The sequence below is a fragment of the Heteronotia binoei genome, chromosome 12, assembly GCF_032191835.1.
Source record: "Heteronotia binoei isolate CCM8104 ecotype False Entrance Well chromosome 12, APGP_CSIRO_Hbin_v1, whole genome shotgun sequence".
In the NCBI taxonomy this organism is placed as follows: Eukaryota; Metazoa; Chordata; class Lepidosauria; order Squamata; family Gekkonidae; genus Heteronotia; species Heteronotia binoei.
The window spans coordinates 69,153,424-69,171,996 of NC_083234.1; the positions used below are offsets into that span (position 1 = coordinate 69,153,424).

The 18,573-nt window shown below is 47.6% G+C and overlaps 1 protein-coding gene across 1 annotated transcript in view; it reads right to left on the minus strand.

The window, feature by feature from the left end:
• The window catches only part of LOC132580027 (collagen alpha-1(XXVII) chain-like), a 406,754-nt gene that overhangs the window by 60,443 nt on the left and 327,738 nt on the right, over nt 1–18,573 (minus strand). Inside the window, 5 exon segments of the mRNA XM_060250632.1 lie at nt 1,435–1,491; nt 12,663–12,716; nt 14,059–14,112; nt 17,375–17,482; nt 18,173–18,226. Of these exon segments, the coding sequence (XP_060106615.1) occupies nt 1,435–1,491; nt 12,663–12,716; nt 14,059–14,112; nt 17,375–17,482; nt 18,173–18,226 (327 nt within the window).

The window sequence follows — 18,573 nt, forward strand, 5'->3', positions numbered from 1 at the left end:
GTTTTACGTATGTTTTCTTTTTTAAATTTCCCCAATAAAACCAAAACTTTCAATATTAAAAAGGGAAAGAGGTCCCTGCTCTATTCCATCAACCTGAATTCTGGTAAAGATTCTTGCCAGGATAACAAACTGTGTACGGATCAGGATTTGACTTGTAAGCCACTTTTAGAGCTGAACTGGCATAACAGCAGAGTCTCAAGATAACAAATCAATAGATAAGATAAATAAACTGACTCTGTACTTTTTTTAAGGAATGTCCACTCTGTTTTTATACTATATCAGTTCGCTATTTTCTTCAGGTTGTTCATAAAGCCTTTAGATTTTTTTGTGTATATACACACACACACATGCACATGCTTCTGTAGCTTTGTGCCAAGCAGGGCCTTTTTTGCAGAAAAAGCCCAGCAAGAACTCATTTGCATTTAAGGCCAAACCCGTTGACATCACCATTGTTTCACACAGAGCTTTTTGTGTAAAATAGGCCCAGCAGGAACTCATTTGCACTTAAGGCCACACCCCCTGACATCACCATTGTTTCACACTGGGCTTTTTGTGTAGAAAAAGCCCAGCAGGGACTCATTTGCATATTAGGCCACACACCCCAACACCAAGCCAGCCAGAACTGCATTCCTGTGCATTCCTGCTCAAGTATTAAAGGGAATCCCTCCCCCCCTTCCCCCATGTCTCTTTCCCTTTAAGATATTTCATAGTAAACTCACAGGGCAATTATATAGTGAGGCCCTCCAAATAACCCCAAAAGTTACAAAGGAATTTTACTGGAATTTGTAGGAAAGAAAAATGAAGCTTTACCAAACACACCACGCTTCAATACGAAACCAGAAACTGGAAGAAATATTCCTATCGTAGCTTTTGCTGCCTGGCATCATGTTTAGCCATTTGCACCAGGCAAATATTCCACTTCTTAAGGCTGTCTCTTATTATTCGTACAAAACCGTAAGAACATAAGAGAAGCCATGTTGGATCAGGCCAACGGCCCATCCAGTCCAACACTCTGTGTCACATAAGAACGTAAGAGAAGCAGTGTTGGATCAGGCCAATGGCCCATCCAGTCCAACACTCTGTGTCACATAAGAACGTAAGAGAAGCAGTGTTGGATCAGGCCAATGGCCCATCCAGTCCAACACTCTGTGTCATGCAGTGGCCAAAAAAACACAAGGTGCCATCAGGGGGTCCATCAGTGGGGCCAGGACACTAGAAGCCCTCCCACTGTTGCCCCCCCCCACAAGCACCAACCCTTCCATCATATTAATTGCAAGCTGCCTGAAGAGTGGGGTATGTCTGAACATGTACAGAGTGACTGTTTTTTGCCTCCAAAGAAACACAGATAACGTTCCATACATCCACAATAATGTCCAGGGTTAGCTTTGATCCCGGGATTTTTTTTATCATGCAGTCAATTAAGCCAGGGCTTACTCTGTCTCCAGGTGGACCAGGAGGCCCCTCGGTCTTCCCATCATCGCCTTGTTCTCCCTGCAAATGGAAACACTGGTATTGAAACAAGCCATGTCTTACCAAGGAACTTTGGTGAGAGCAAAATACAACCCCCACCCCACATGCACAACTGGTTAGATTTTTCCATTGCCACCATGATTAGACACAGACCAATTCACTGGAAAAACCAAGTACAACATTTTAAAGCCACATCGTTTGAAAGGAACTTCGATGGTTAAAAATAATCTTGTGTCCAGGGAGAAAACCATCCACCCCATTACTCATGTGGGGGGAGAAGATATAGGAGATTGTAAGCCGCTGAGTCTCCAATTCAGAGAGAAGGGTGGGGTATATATCTGCAGTTTTCTTCTTCTTCTTCTAAGAAGATGACTGCAGATATATACCCCACCCTTCTCTCTGAATCGGAGACTCTTCTTCTTCTTCTAAAAAGATGATATTGGATTTATATCCCGTCCTCCACTCAAGAGTCTCAGAGCGGCTCACAATCTCCTTTATCTTCCTCCCCCACAACAAACAAGCACTCTTATCTGGGAGAACCGGGTTTGATTCCCCACTCCTCCACTTGCACCTGCTGGAATAGCCTTGGGTCAGCCACAGCTCTCGCAAGAGTTGTCCTTGAAAGGGCAGCTGCTGTGAGAGCTCTCTCAGCCCCACCCACCTCACAGGGTGTCTGTTGTGGGGGAGGAAGATAAAGGAGATAGTAAGCCGCTCTGAGTCTCTGATTCAAAGAGAAGGGCAGGGTACAAATCTGCAATTCTTCTGGAAACCCAATTCAGAAGCAATGACACTTGGCCCACTGGGCAAATAACTCTCCTCAGGGCTCATCCTACCCCCATGCCAGGGTCCCAATCCAAGTCAGGCGCTCGCCACCCTTCCAAATTTAATTCCTCGCAGCAGGCATCCCTACTGGAAGCACTTGTGATGATCACACTGTGGATGTAATGTGCAGCTGGGCCCCCCGCCCAGTCGCTCTGAGCAGGAACAGTTGGTCGGTGTCACTGTTTTAGCAACGAGTATTTTTGTCGCGGTAGGAAGGTTCCAAATCAGAGGGAAAAATGTATTCCCAGCGGGACCGAGAATAGTATTCAGTAAATCAAATCGGAAATTATAGTCAGTTTCAATTATGGCAACTTTCTTCTCGAGTGTTCTTGAAGGGCAGAACGCTCCCGCTACAAGTTGTGGAAAGCTGCCTTCCCTTGGAAGCGTCTCCAGCCGCCGCACTTATAAATTTTACTAATATATAATATGGTGTAAGGTAACAGTAATAGATAACAGATTTTGCGCAGATTAACACGTGGGGGAAGACGCTGGCCTTTTAACAAATAATCCCCTCCAAATAAAACCTGGGAGGTTTATGTTGAACACCTGGTTTCATCTCCCCATAAAGCTGTCGTCCAAACATTCTTCATTATTTAGCTATAAAGCACGAGACAGATCAAGACGAGTATCCATCTTAGTCTGTCTGTAGCAGTAGAAAACAGCAAGAGGTGGACAGTGGCTCACGAAAGCTCACACTCTGCCACAAATGTTGTATAAAGCACACGGTTTTGAAAATGCACTTTTCAAACAATCGCTGTTCGAGTAAGTCATTTCTTTTTGTTCCATTTGTCCTTTGCCTCCCATACAGGGCTTTTTTGTGTAGCAGGAACTCCACTGCATATTAGGCCACACCCCCTGATGTAGCCAATCCTTCTGGAGCTTACTACTGTAGTAGGCCCTGTACTAAGAGCCCTGTAAGCTCTTGGAGGATTGGCTACATCAGGGGGTGTGGCCTAATATGCAAAGGAATTCCTAATATTAAAAAAAAAAGCCCTGTTCCCATGATTATTAAGGTTAGTATGTAGTTTCTAAGGAGAAAATTTTAATTGTAAAACAATTCTTTATAAAAGGATACCCACAGGCAGGCCTCAGATTCAGCAGGAGCTCACAGGAGCACAGCTCCTGAAACTTTCTGAGGGTTCCCCCTCTTCCTCCCCACCTCCCTTGTCCATTGAATAGTAGGTGCAGCTGCATAACAATCCCTGGAATAGGAGAACGGGCAGCCAGCCAGCCACCAGGGGCTTTGTCATGCCCCCAGCAACCCTTATTAACCCATGGAGAAGCCCGCACTTCTTATGTGATTTTGGGCAGCGGGCGGGCTTTCTGGCCTTTTGACTGGGGGGGGTTGCCCAGGAGACCCCCAGGCAAGCGAGGCCTGTTTGGGTTGGCTAGATCTCTAGCCAGTCCAAGCAGGCCTTGATTGCCTAGGGCTCTCCTTTCTTGCCTTGGGTTGCTTTGGGCTGGGGGGATATGCTAATGAGTTATGCTAATGAGCTTCACCACCTAATTTTCTACAATACAACCACTGCCCACAGGTAATTCAGAACCTAGAACCAAAGTTCTGATCCTAGTGTTTCCCTTTCCAAAATGGAACTGGAAACACAGAACTCTGTTAAATGCTGTGATACAAAAATTGATGCAGGAAGACTTAGGCTACCATTCTAAGCGGATAATATCAAACTAGAGAGACCACTGCTATGACAGGGTACAAGGCGAAATCATCGATCAAATACTTTTACCCCCCCCCCCCCCCGTTTCGTCTCACATTCGTTTCTTCGAGAAATGTTACCAATAACGGTTGGAGTAAGAAACGAAAAAGTAAACACGCAGCCAGAAACGGAAAATGCCCCAGCCAAGGGAAGGCCCCTTGTCATTGGCAGCCGTCCCAGCGAGGGAAGCATCCGTTTGTAATTTTGGAGGGGGAAAAAAAGATTCCAGCCGGCCAGTGCTCTGCTCACCTCAGCAAGGCCCCTTTGAGGCGCTCTCCATGGAGTCAGTGGAGAGAAAACTGACTACAATCCACCATGGAACAGCCTGCCAACACTGTGGAGAGCCTTTGACTTAGAAGGGGCTCTGCCAGGTCTCCTTCTGCACAGCCAGCGCTCAGCTCCCTCGGGGACATGAGCTCACCTGAAGCACAAGCGGTCTTAAAACATAATCTTTCCCTTGTTTTGCAAAAATTCCTCGAGAGAGTCGGTGCGGCTCGGCAGGCGGCATGTTGGACTTGGAAAAGTCCTGGGTTCAAATTCCTGCCCAACCACAGAGGTTCACTGGTTGACCTTGGACTGGGGACTGTTTCTCAGCCTAACTGATGTCTCGTGGTAAGAAGAAAGGGAGTGTTTTTATGTGCACGTGGCCTAAAGTTCCTCAGAAGAACAGCAAGCTACAAACTTACCTAAGAGCAATAGTTTGGCACTCAAAATGCTCTGTTACCAGGGGTGAAATTTATCTAGTTACCAGGGGTGAAATTCTAACAGGAGCGCCTTTGCATATTAGGCCACACACCCCTGATGTAGCCAATCTGCCGAGAGATTACAAGGCTCCTTTTCTGTAAGCTCTCGGAGGATTGGCTACATCAGGAGCAGCGTTCCCTCTAAGCTGAGTTAGCGTGAGCTAGTTCACAGATTTTTAGCCTCCAGCTCACACATTTTTGTCTTAGCTCAGGAAGGATGACCCCAGAACACAATAATCTATGCAGCAGCTCACAGCTTTAATGCCAGTAGCTCACACATTTATTGGCAGTAGCTCACAAAGCAGAATTTTTGCTCACTAGACTCTGCAGCTTAGAGGGAGAAGCGTGGCCTAATATGCAAAGGAGCTCCTGCTAGAATTCCACCCCTGCTAGTTACGAGCCTCTGTAGAATAGATTAGAATCATTATACATTAGTTATGGGGTTGAGCCTCGAAATGCACGTACAACGGCCAGGTGCTCCACCCAAGGGAAGGGGGCAAGGCGCCAATGATCCCACCGCTCACTGCCCAGGCAAAGGAAGACACGATAATCCTGTTGCTTCCTCCCTACTCATTGTCTTTTGGTGAGGAGGGGTGAAGAGCAAAAGGAAAGACACAAATAACTGCTCCTGGATATGGACTCTAGTTGCACTGTCCGAGCCTTTTCCCGAATGGACAGAAGCCTCTCTCTCTAGCTGGGTGAACAGCTTTAAAAGGGGATTAGATAGATTAAGACCGATTTCCCACTAGCCTTATGCCGCTCCCACTTTCCTCTTCTCCGTGGGGCTTCCGTCGGATTTCACACTATCTGCTCCGGGGCTGCAACTCGCTCTGCCTCTTTCACGCAGCAAACAACATCCTCTAAAAACCAGTTTCTGTTTGCCGCGCGAAAAGGCTAAGCTAGTCGCAGCCCCGGGGCAGACAGTGTGAAATCTGACGGAAGCTGCGCTGAGGAGAGGAGCATGAGAGCGGCATAAGGCTAGTGGGAAACCGGCTTAAGTCTATCAATGGCTACTAGCCATGGTGACTGAGGGGAACCTCCACATTCAAAGGCACTAAGCCTCTGAATCCCAGAGTCAGGAGGCATCTTCAGGGGGGAAGGCCTCAGCCTCTATGCCCTGTTGTTGACTGTCAGGAGGAACTAGATGGACTGTTGGTCTGATCCAGTGAGGCTCTTCTGATGTTCTTACGAAGGCCTCGGCCTCTGCGCCCTGCTGTTAGACCTCCAGAAGAACTGTGGAGAGCCCAGGCAAGCACCCTCTCACCTTGCCACCCCCATCCTGTGCCCCCCCACAGTGCTGCAACGCAGCACCATGCTCCATCACCCCCCTTCCCTTTGTCCCCCCCCCCCGTGCACATTCACAGTCGGCCGCACCTGGGCTCTGCCAGGCCCGATGCAGCGTGAATCATATCTTTAGAACGAAGGGTGCAGCGGGCTGTGAACGTATGGTGGGGGGGGGAGGAATCGAAGGAAAGGGAAAGGAGGGGCGGGCGGCACTGGTGGTGGGGAGGCGAAGGGAAGGGAAAGGGGGGCGGGCGGCAGCAGCAGTGGTGGCGGGTGGCAGTAGCGGCCAGAGGAGGCAGGCAAACTAGAACATAAGAGAAGCCATGTTGGATCAGGCCAATGGCCCATCCAGTCCAACACTCTGTGTCACACAGTGGCAAAAAAATTTATATATACACACATACACTGTGGCTAATAGCCACTGATGGACCTCTGCTCCATAATTTTTATCTAAACCCCACTTGAAGGTGGCTATGCTTGTGGCCGCCACCACCTCCTGTGGAAATTCTAGGCGTTTGCCTGGAGCACCGGTAGCCCAATTTGGTGCCCCCACCTGCCCGGCGCCCTAGGCAACCACCTAGTTTGCCTAGTGGGCGAGCCAGCCCTATGTGTGATACACGATGCTGAACTAGATGGACTACTGGTCTGATCCAGCAGGTCTCTTATGTTCTTATGGTGAGAGATGGCACAGCAACTGTCACCAGTTATAACCTTTCTGCTGCTCTCTTGCTGGTGCCTCACGTTTGGTCTCGGAAAGGAACTGGCCCTCCCTCCTTGCGCTCTGAAAGTTTAAAGGACCACCTCACCTTGCACAAGACACTGGATAGTGTTCTCACACACAAACACACAGATTTGGCGAGTTCAGAGGTGGCCAAACTTGTTTAACGTAAGAGCCACATAGAATAAATGTCAGATGTCGGAGAGCCACAAGACAGAAAGGCAGGCAAGTAGATGGAGGAAAGAGAGGAGGGAGAGAATGGTGGAAGGAAAGCAACTTTAACTGCATTCTCCAAGCCGCCTGTCTGGTTGGCTCAGTGATCTAAAGACAGAAATGCCTTCTCCAAGCTGGCTGATGGAGCAATGGGGAATTCAAGAGCCACGCAATGTCTGAAAGAGCCACATGTGGCTCCCAAGCTGCAGTTTGGCCACCCCTGTGCTAGGTCAATCGATCAATCAATCTTTATTGCATTAGGAACAAAATGCCATAGCAACCAACCAATAACCTGTACTAGGTGATGCCTCTTCTCCATGGGCTGACCAGCACATGAAGCAACTTATGTACAAACGCTCACAATGCCCAGCCATTTCATGCTTTCCCCTGGGTCTTAGGCGCAAAGTATTGACCATGAGATAATGAATGTCAATAAATCAATGGTAGGCAAAAGAAATACTAGGTGATGCCTGGGGGACTTGGGTCTACTCATCTCCCTGCTTTTATCTGGAGCATGACTGGAGTTTCCAATGCTCCAATGTGGTGGCACACTGCAGGAGAAGATCCGTGAAAGCAGACAAACTGCCGACTCTTTTCTTGCAATGGAATCCCAAATTTAATGAATCAGTCAATTGAGTTCTACCCGATGTTCACTCTTTCCTTTCCTGGGAACAGGACAAAGAAATCCTGATGATCAAGCTGCTCGCACACACGTGACCAGCTCTGGCAACGGCAGGACCACAACCAAAGGCAGCTGGGAAATGTTCCCTGGGCCCCGAACAGCAAAACCGAACTGTCAGGAAACCATTAAAGAAAATCAGTGAGTCATTTCTGCAGCCTGAACGAGTTATAATCAAGCTGACTAAGCAAACAACTTTGGCTGAGGTGGGGGCAGGAAGAAAAGACAGCAGCAGTGGAATAACGCCCGAGTCGCTGCAGCTGCAGGTGGCGTGGCACGGAGGGGAAAAGGTACAAAGAGGAGGCATGTGGTGAAATGCAGTGGAAATCTCTTTTTGATAGGAGATTCAGAGCTCATTTTGTAGCAGGAGTTCCTTTGCATATTAGGCCACACACCCCTGATGTAGCCAATTCTCCTGGAGCTTAAGTAGGTCCTGTAAGAAGAGCCCTGTAAGTTCTTGGAGGATTGGCTACATCAGGAGGATGTGGCCTAATATGCAAAGGAGCTCCTGCTACAAAATAAGCCCTGAGGAGATTTATTTAGCAACAGAGGAGAGGCAGGCATTATCCAACTCAAAACCTACAGCTTCAACATTAGTGCTGTAGGAATGGATTCAGAGGAGCACTAGAAGGATGCTCAGGGATCTAGGCAAGTTTTATCAAGTCACAGCTAAAGAGAGAGAAAATCCATGGAAGGGCAGAGCCACATCTCATGTGACTTCTTCATTCAAGCTACTTTGCATGTGACTGTTTCACTATGGCTACCCAAGCACAACAGACACGAGGCTTGTGCCAGGTGAGAAGGGTGCATTTTAAAAAGTCGCTTTCTGAGTGAAACTGACTACTACGTAGGTACTTGGAAGAGCAATTTTGGGCAAAGAGAGAGGGAAGAAAAACAAGCTCTCTGCACCTTCTTAGTTGAGGGCTGAAGCAGCTATTTCAGTGCACAAACATCATCCTCAGATAAGATATGTGTGCTTTGCAGTGATCCTGAGGTCGGTAAAATGAGTACCCAGCTTGCTGGGGGGGGGAAGTGTAGATGACTGGGGAAGGCAATGGCAAACCACCCCATAAAAAGTCTGAAAACGTTGTGAAAGCAACGTCACCCCAGAGTCGAAAACGACCGGTGCTTCCACAGGGGACTACCTTTACCTTTTTATTCGTACCAGAATGTAAAATAGGAGTCTTGTGGTGCCTTAAACATGTAACAACATTGATACCAATGTAATCCTTTGTGAGGAACTCCATCAGGTGCATTGAAGGCTATATCCATTAGGCTGATGCGTTTATATTCATAACAGATCCAGACCCCACTTTTGCACATATTGTCTTGGTAGCCGGAGCATATAAAGCGGCCAGGGGTGTAACGTATGGGTCTACATCCACAAGAAGGGAAATTGCTTTCTCCTCAGGTGTGCATGCAATCAGGTTGGCTAAGATGGCTGCCAGAAATTTATAACTGAGTTTCCAGTATAGAGGACAAAGCAGCATGTAGATGTTAGGAAAGCAATGAGCTCTGTTGTAATGCTTTTGCAACATTTGTACCAGGGAGCAGTGTTACTCTAATCTGAGATATCAAAGATTTCAGGTTTTCACGGCTGGTAACATCATTAGGGTTTGTAGAATCTTTCGGGCTCAAGTGCCATGTTCTACTGGAGAAAGTTTTCCTTCCAGACGTTTCGTTCTCAGCTGCGGAGAACATCCTCAGTGGCGTTGCAGCCGGAGCAGGCGCTCTGACCTTCTTGGCTGCTGTGCATTGAGTGGGGCCAGGGCTGCTGGAGAGCTGCTATTTCCCCCTCCAGCCTAGAAATAGCAGCTCTCCAGCAGCCCTGGCCCCACTCAATGCACAGCAGCCAAGAAGGTCAGAGCGCCTGCTCCGGCTGCAACGCCACTGAGGATGTTCTCCGCAGCTGAGAACGAAACGTCTGGAAGGAAAACTTTCTCCAGTAGAACACGGCACTTGAGCCCGAAAGATTCTACAAACCCTAATAATCTGAGATAGTATGAACTAGCTCAAAGATTTTTAGCCTCCAGCTCACACATTTTTGTCTTAGGTCAGGAAAAATAGCCCCAGAGAAAACTAATTTATGCAGTAGCTCACAGCTTTAATGCCAGTAGCTTACAAAGAATTTTTGCTCACAAGACTCCACAGTCTTGGAACATTGCCAGGGAGAGCCTATTATTGTATGCCTGTACATGAAGGCATCCAAGGTATACCCCCTTTCACATAGTTTGGAGCTCACCTGGGGAACACCCTGGAAGACCACAAGGAAGGAATACTGACTAAGGATACTATTCTACCTAGTAAGCCAGAGGCTATCATTCTGGATAAGGGTAAAACATTGTCTTGAGAGATGAGAGATGGGGGCTTAAGAACATAAGAACATAAGAGAAGCCATGTTGGATCAGGCCAACGGCCCATCAAGTCCAACACTCTGTGTCACACAGTGGCAAAAAATGTTATATACACACATACACTGTGGCTAATAGCCACTGATGGACCTGTGCTCCATATTTTTATCTAAACCCCTCTTGAAGGTGGCTATACTTGTGGCCGCCACCACCTCCTGTGGCAGTGAATTCCACATGTTAATCACCCTTTGGGTGAAGAAGTACTTCCTTTTATCCGTTTTAACCTGTCTGCTCAGCAATTTCACTCAATGCCCACGAGTTCTTGTATTGTGAGAAAGGGAGAAAAGGACTTCTTTCTCTACTTTCTCCATCCCATGCATTATCTTGTAAACCTCTATCATGTCACCCCGCAGTCGACGTTTCTCCAAGCTAAAGAGTCCCAAGCGTTTCAACCTTTCTTCATAGGGCTTTCATGTGCTTATTTAATTAATTAAAGCAACGTGTACCTGAGCCTTTTACTGAAGGAAGGCCAGCTTTGGCCCACATCAAGGCATTTTGACACAGCATCCTAAAGCCCTGCCTCAGGAGCCTTTGAATGCACAGCAGTACAACAGTCAAGGTGCAGAAAGACAAATCAATGCATGCCAAAGGAGTTCCTGCTCTCCTGCTATGAAGTTTCCCGAGCTCTTCAACTGGCTTTGGAGAAAACTTTGGAATATTCTCTCTCTCCCTCCTCTCTCCTGGCCAAAGTCGTAACTAAGAATCAGCTCCTGAGAAGCATCACGGTCTATGCCAGCAATAGCTGAATTACTTTTATATGACAAGATGCTGTATGAATCGTCCAACAGATGGGGAAGGACTAAGTTACATGGATCCCACATGATAATAATATTAGATTCCATTTCAAACTTTGGAATAAATGTTCATAGTTGAGAGTCTGAAAACCTGGGGTAATAATAATTGAAATACTTGCCTAATGAGGTCTGAGGAAATTTGTGCGCCACCATTTTTAACGGCTTTCTATATTGCATTTTAAAATTCTAAGCTGCCTCAAAAAGCATTCAGGAGAGATGTCAAAAAAGCATTCTAAACAAAATAAATAAATAGTGCCAGAAGAGGGTCCCTTTTGTATTATACGTTGAAAAAAATATTTTACCCTGTGACCGGGAGCGCCAATAACCTTTCTCTGAACGCTCCCCCATTAGAACAAAGTAGGAGTCAAGTGGGACCTTTAAGACCAACAAAGTTTTATTCAGAATTTAAGCTTTCATGCGATCTAAGCACACTTCATCGGACGAGGATGATGCAACTTGACTCCTACTTTGATCTACTGCTTCAGACCATCATGGCTGCCCACTTGCATCTACATCTCCCATTGTTGCTAAAGGTGTCGTCCCCCCCCCCGCCCCGGCTGCCCTTATCTGTCACATTTCATTTACTCTGCAAACTTTATTCAAGTGGTATATCTGAGTTTGGAAGAATTTGTTCTTTTTGGCAAAAGAAGAAGGGGACGGCAAAAGGTGAGATGGCTGGACAGCGTTACTGATGTAACAAACGCGCATTTGAGCAGACTTCGGAGGATGGTGGAAGACAGGAGGCCCTGGCGTGACTTTGTCCACGGGGTCACAAAGAGTCGGATTCGACTGTGCGACTGAACAACAGAGATTCCAATACATTTATCATGGAAAGGGGGGAAAGGCAGAATTCAGGATCCCGAGAAAAATACACCCCTGATCCTATACATGCTCACTCAAAAGCAAGTCTCCCATGAGTTAAAAAGCAGCTGCTCTCAAAAAACAGCACACTGGACTCCAGTCGGACTTCCATTTTTTGTGGGTTCTTTTTTTTAAAAAAAAAAGTTTGCGTGCCTTAAGGATGTGGCCAGGCTCTGGGGAAATCTCTGGATCCACAATGTGCAGTGTCTCAGGTGTCAATGGGATAAAGAAAAGTAAGCCTCAGGTTCAGCAGGAGCTCACAGGAGCACAGCTCCTGAACCTTTCTGAGAGTTCCACCTCCTCCTTCCCACCTTGTCCATTGAATAGTAGATGCAGCTGCATAACAATCCCTGGATGAGCTCTACCACCTATTTCTCTACAAACCAACCCCTGAAGAAAAGTATGGACAGAACAGAAGGAAAAGGCTCCATCACACAATCCATACTTAACTTGTGGGATTTACTACCACAGGAGGGCCTTGTGATGGCCATTAGCTCAGATGGCTTTCAAGGGGATTCAATAAGTCCATCAAAAGTCACGATGGCTAAAGGGTGTATCCCTTCCGTGTTCAGAAGTGGTGTATCCTTTGAACATCAGCAGTTGGTGGATAGCCAAAGGGAAGGATCTTGCCCTCACATGATTCCTGAGGGCATCTTACGGGCTTGCTGGAATCAGGATGTGGGACTAGATGGACCTTTGACCAGATAAAGATCAGATGAGGGCTCAGTGCTCCACATCCCCTGCACCATCACTACGTTGCTTGCAGAAGGAATGAAACATTATGCTAAATATGGGCAACTCAACACACGTGATTCCAACGGCAGAATTTTCACTTCGATTGGCACAGATTGTCTGCAGACTTGGCCCAAGACAGATCTATCCTTAGGCTCTTATCAGCAGTGGCACTGCTTCCTTTTGTTATGAACTGAGTTACACTGCAGAGATTCTACCAATTTACCTTTTCGCCTTTTGGTCCAGGTGGTCCAATTGGCCCAGGTGAGCCTCCGTGTCCCTGTGGGAGAAAAAGGAAAAAATAAAGTGCCTAAAGGGCTGGCTGGCAGTTCCATGATAAGCATCCTGAGATGGGGTTGATCGGTGGTGGGGGTGGGGGGGAGCATTGGGATTTTCATTCCACCCCAGTGCTATAAGACCTGCTGGACCCAGACAATATGTCATGTCTGTGAGGCAGAATCTGCCATTTTAGTCTCTGTAATTTTAGATTTTATACATTTTAAATTGGTTTTTTTACTGTTTGATTGTTTTTATGATGTAACGTCCTGAGTCTGTTCTACGGGAAGAGCAGGATAAAATTGAATAAAATAAAATAAATAAGTAAATCTTCAGATGCCAATGCACCAGCCATAACAGGAGTTGTCTGCTGGAAGAAGGCTTTGGACTGGCACTTTTTGTGCTATAATGTTTGATGACACTGATTAGCAAGGGCAGCATTAACTTCAGGGCCATATGCTCCACTCAGTGAGCCTTGGATTAAAAGATGCTTGAAGGTCCATTAAACCAAGCCCACAGCCAGCACAATTCCCAATTCACTGTTCTTTTCTTGCTGTTGTGTTACACACATATTACGTTGAAGAAATGTGACTGGTGTAGTAGTTAAGTGTGCGGACTCTTATTTGGGAGAACCGGGTTTGATTCCCCACTCCTCCACTTGCAGCTGCTGGAATGGCCTTGGGTCAGCCATAGCTCTCTTATCTGGGAGAACTGGGTTTGATTCCCCACTCCTCCATCTGCAGCTGCTGGAATGGCCTTGGGTCAGCCATAGCTCTCTTATCTGGGAGAACTGGGTTTGATTCCCCGCTCCTCCATCTGCAGCTGCTGGAATGGCCTTGGGTCAGTCATAGCTCTCTTATCTGGGAGTACTGGATTTGATTCCTCGCTCCTCCACCTGCAGCTGCTGGAATGGCCTTGGGTCAGACATAGCTCTCGTAGGAGTTGTCCTTGAAAGGGCAGCTGCTGGGAGAGCCCTCTCAGCCCCACCCACCTCACAGGGTGTCTGTTGTGGCAGGAGAAGATACGGGAGATTGTAAGCCACTCTGAGTCTCTGATTCAGAGAGGGCGAAGTATAAATCTGCAGTTTTCTTCTTCATTGTGTTTCAGATCCTAGACAGTCATTTAAGAAGGGCCTAATTTAGATTTGGGCTTTTTCCCCCTCCTTGTGTGCATCCTGAGATCATCTGGTTGGCCACTGAGGGAAGCAAGATGCTGGTCCAAGACAGCTAATGGTCCAACCGGGCACCGGGAAGACATGCCCAAAATCTGAACAGCTGGGCCACCTGGTGATCCTAAATTGCAGTAAAGCAGACACGTGACACCAAAATTCCAAAATGACAGCTTACCTGATAACCCTTTAAGCCCGGCTCCCCTTGGACACCCATTCTGCCTGGGGCACCCTGATGGAACAAAAGAACAACAACTTTGTGCTCAGGTGACTTCTTGTTTGGTCTTTCTACCAGTGTCCCTATCCACCGCTTTCCCTCTCTCTTTGGTTAATCTGGTATCTACACAGTCTTGTGCTAGATCGTGCTAGGAGGATTCTAGTGGGTAACATCCTTTGTACAAACTAGAATCTTCATATTGTTGCTGTCTGCTTCTCAGGGCTCTCAGGTCTCCAAGGTTTGGACCTCTGCAACTTTCAGTAACTTTCCAAGAAGACTGGTTTATAAGCTCGGCTTGGAAACAAACGCAGAGCCATTCTACATCACTGCAGGCAGGATTAAAGGGAATGGGGGTTGCTGATATGGAAGGAAGGAGGCCAATGTGTGTTTCACCCAGGTCTGTAGCCACAGGGGGGGCCCTGTGGGGGCACTGCCCCCTGACTTTCGTGCAGGGCCCCCTGACTCCCAGGGGGCCTTCTGGGATGCAGCCTGCCTTTTTGCTTTAGCCACGGCTGACCTTGTGAAGTGTTATCAGGGGCATCCAGAGCTGGAAGAGCTGAGCAGGGCACAATGCATTGCAGCAGCAAAAGCGACAAGCAGAGAGGAGGGAGGTGAGGAGCAGAAGGCAGAGGAAGCCACAGGGAAATGGGCCGGGGAAGGGGGGGATGGATGGAGCTGCTGGCTGCAAAGTGCTGGGGTGAGGGAGAGGGAGGTGGAAGGAAACCCGTCCCCTCCCGCTTGCACGCAAGGTGCAGTCTTTTCTTGACTCCATAGCTTTAGGGTTGGTTGCCTAGACATGGGCACTTTCAGAGCCGACAGCTTTTTGCCCCTACCCCTGAAAGTTGCTGAGAAGCAGCAAGCCCTGCAGTGAATGGGAAAGGGTGTCCCCCCCCCCCCCCCGTCTTTTTAAAAAGCCCCGTGACTTCTAAGATCCTGGCTACGGCCCTGGTCTCACACCTTTTGAGTCCCATCATGCTACAGTAAAAGGAAATGAAGCAAGAGCCTGCTGCATCTTTTGGGCCTTCCTCTTTAGGCACCCGGAGCTTTCTGAGAAACAAGAGGTTAGGAAGGGCTGTGCGTGGCCAGGTGAGCAACGGCTGCACTCACTCATCACAAAATTTAGACATACTGATTCTGAAACAACAAGGCGTTAAAATCCGTCGCTGGCTACCTAAGCACATTGCAGTACACTTCTAAAAGCAGGGCTGAAACAGCTATCAAGTGTGACAAGATTGCCGGAATAAACAAAACATTAAAGGGGGGGGGGCTTTGACTAGAAGCAGGGGTGGGCAACAGTGGCTCTCCAGATGTTTTTTTGCCTACAATTCCCATCAGCCCCAGCCAGCATGGCCAATGGCTGGGGCTGATGGGAGTTGCAGGCAAAAAACATCTGGAGAACTACCGTTCCCCACCCCTGGTAGAGCAACTGCTTTAGAGGAAGTGATTTTATAGCCTCTGCTCCCCCACCCCCCCAGTTTTCCCAAATCATGTTGAAATTTGGCCTGCCCGCAGCTACAATTCTCTGTGAAGCTCTCATTGTTGCTGTGAGTGCTGAGGCATTTGAAGCAGCAAGGAAGCAGGCACACAGACGTTTTCCTTACACGTCCCTTGCCTCAGTCCTGCACCTGTGGGTGCAATTTCCCACCCCACCACTGGGGAGAGGGTTCGAGGCTTAAAAAAAAAAATGGCAATAGCTACAGCGTTACAGCTTTGCAATTTAATAATAATGTATGGCAACTATGCACTTGTTCCCAGAGCTTTTTTGTAGAAAAAGCCCGGCATGAACTTGTTTGCATATTAGGCCACAGCCCTGACACCAAGCCAACCAGAACTGCGTTTCTGCGTGTTCCTGCTCAAAAAATGTTTCCATCTTTGTAGCCTTTACGGCTGCAGGGTTTGAAGAACAAATGCACGGCTATTAATTTATCTCTATTAACTCCACAACCTCAAAGGACTTTGCTACTTTTTAAAATGAAAGCGAGCACCTTATTGCAACAGATCACTATAATATTATAATGCTGCAGTGTTATAAGTTTGTAAAGAAGAGCCCGCTGAATCAGGCTGGTGGTCCCAACTAGTTTTGCACACTTTTTCACATAGCCAACCAGTTTCCTCTACATCACTTGCAGAGTTTGGTACGGAAGAAATAGCTATAGGAAATACCAAAATTTTAAAAGCCCTTTAGTGTGTATATGGGGCAGGGGTGGACACCACAGAGACGGATCTATGGAACATTGCGCTGAAGTAGTCAGCAGTCAGTACCTGCAAAAACGCACCTTTCCACAGTATTTAAAGGTGCTTTGACTGAGATCATTCCTAAAAAGACTGCATCAACTCAGGTTTGGGAAAGGTCAAAGAAACACTGGGGGAAACACAGAAGCAGAATGAATGGCAGACCATATCATGTGGATGCCTCTCAAAACAGCACTGGGATAAGGAAGCAAAAGTGCATAACAACCGCAATCCCCTCTAAGCTGTGGCATCTTGTGAGCAAAAATTCTACTGGCATTAAAAGTTCTGAGGTACTGCAGAAATCAGTTTGCGCTAGGGCAGGGGTGGCCAACGGTAGCTCTCCAGATGTTTTTTTTTGCCTACAACTCCCATCAGCCCCAGCCATCGGCCATGCTGGCTGGGGCTGATGGGAGTTGTAGGCAAAAAAAAAAACCATCTGGAGAGCTACCGTTGGCCACCCCTGCTCTAGGGCCATTTTTCCTGAGCTGAGACAAAAATGTGCGAGATGGAGGCTAAAAAATTGTGAGCTAGCTCACACTAACTCAGCTTCGAGGGAACACTGATAACAACCCTGATCTTTACCCATCCCTAGAGCTGATATGGAAAGGCACAGTTTGCATATCTGCCTTTCCCCCTCTGTGTTGTGAGAGATTTAGATTAGGAAAAAAGCATGGGTGTTAAGAGTTAAATCTCTCCTCTCTCTCCCCATAGCTGACATCATTGCTCCAATTAAAATCAGACACACACCCAACCTCCCTTTAAGGTAAAGCAAGACACGAGGAGATCTGACTACGGATCTCCCACATCGTGACCGCTTCAGCCCTGCAAGGGCTCGACCCTCTCTAACTGTTAAAAGCTTGACAAATGTTGTCTTCAGAGGACACTTAGCTTGTGGCAGAAGCTAAGCTCCAGGATGTGGGAGCCATCGCTGCAAAATAGCCTTCTTCAGGCTGCTGCGCCCTCCCCACAAAAAGACACATCCCACTCCACTCAGTGTTGTAACACTGACCCAGAAGCGCATTCAGAGCTGACGCTACATTCTCACCATAGCTCCCAGGGTACCTCTGGATCCTTTCGGGCCTTGAGTCCCCACTGGTCCCATCTCCCCAGGTGGGCCGGTTTCTCCAAGTTGTCCCTGACTGCCTTTGCTGCCCTGAAAACAAGTATAAACGTTAGTGTCGGGACTTGATGACTTCTTGTTGGTACTTGACCTGTGTTTGGGCCGCCCAACTTGAGACTGCACATAGGGGCTTAGTCAAATGTTCATCCCAAAAGTAGCCCATCCCATGTCTAGAAAACTACTGTGTCAAGAGGATAGGCCACAGCCTTTCTTCTTGACATTCTAGTTTTCTTGTATGTAGGGATTTATTTATTTTTCTAACGGAGAGCCATCAGGTGAATCACTCTCCCGGATTCTCAAGTGGTACAGCCCAAATAGAGGTGGATTATATTAGTGATGAGCTATGCCAAGAGATAATACAAAAAGGTGTGGGGGGTGTTAGAGATTGACACAAACATCAGCAAGAAGAAGGAGATGATGATATTGGATTTATATCCCGCCCTCCACTCCGAAGAGACTCAGAGCGGCTCACAATCTCCTTTACCTTCCTCCCCCACAACAGACACCCTGTGAGGTGGGTGGGGCTGGAGAGGGCTCTCACAGCAGCTGCCCTTTCAAGGACAACCTCTGCCAGAGCTATGGTTGACCCAAGGCCATTCCAGCAGGTGCAAGTGGAGGAGTGGGGAATCAAACCTGGTTCTCCCAGATAAGAGTCCGCACACTTAACCACTACACCAAACTGGCTCTCCAGCAAGAGGACAAGAGCTGCAGAAGCATCCCTACCTTTGGGCCAGTTTTGCCCTTTTCCCCTTGCCGGCCTGGTTTGCCTTCTGGTCCCTGAGGAGAACACGGGGAAATCGTCATTATTATTCAGTATCCCACAAACAGATCAGAGTTTTAGAAGCAAGAAGTATTCACACTGGCCTTTGACCAGGCAATAGTCTGGGTTGGATCCAGCCAGCTGTTTCAATCAATCTCACCTAAACCTAATTCCTATCATCAGCATCAGCATCACACCACCACCATCATCTTATTTATTTGATTTAACGAATCCTTTATCCCGGCAGATGCTGGCCTCTGGGCTGTGTACTGTCAGGCTCTGTTCATTAATACTATTGCCAAATGCTGATTACTAACCATACTGATCAATGCCTAGATATGCTAACTAACACAGGGTCGGGGCA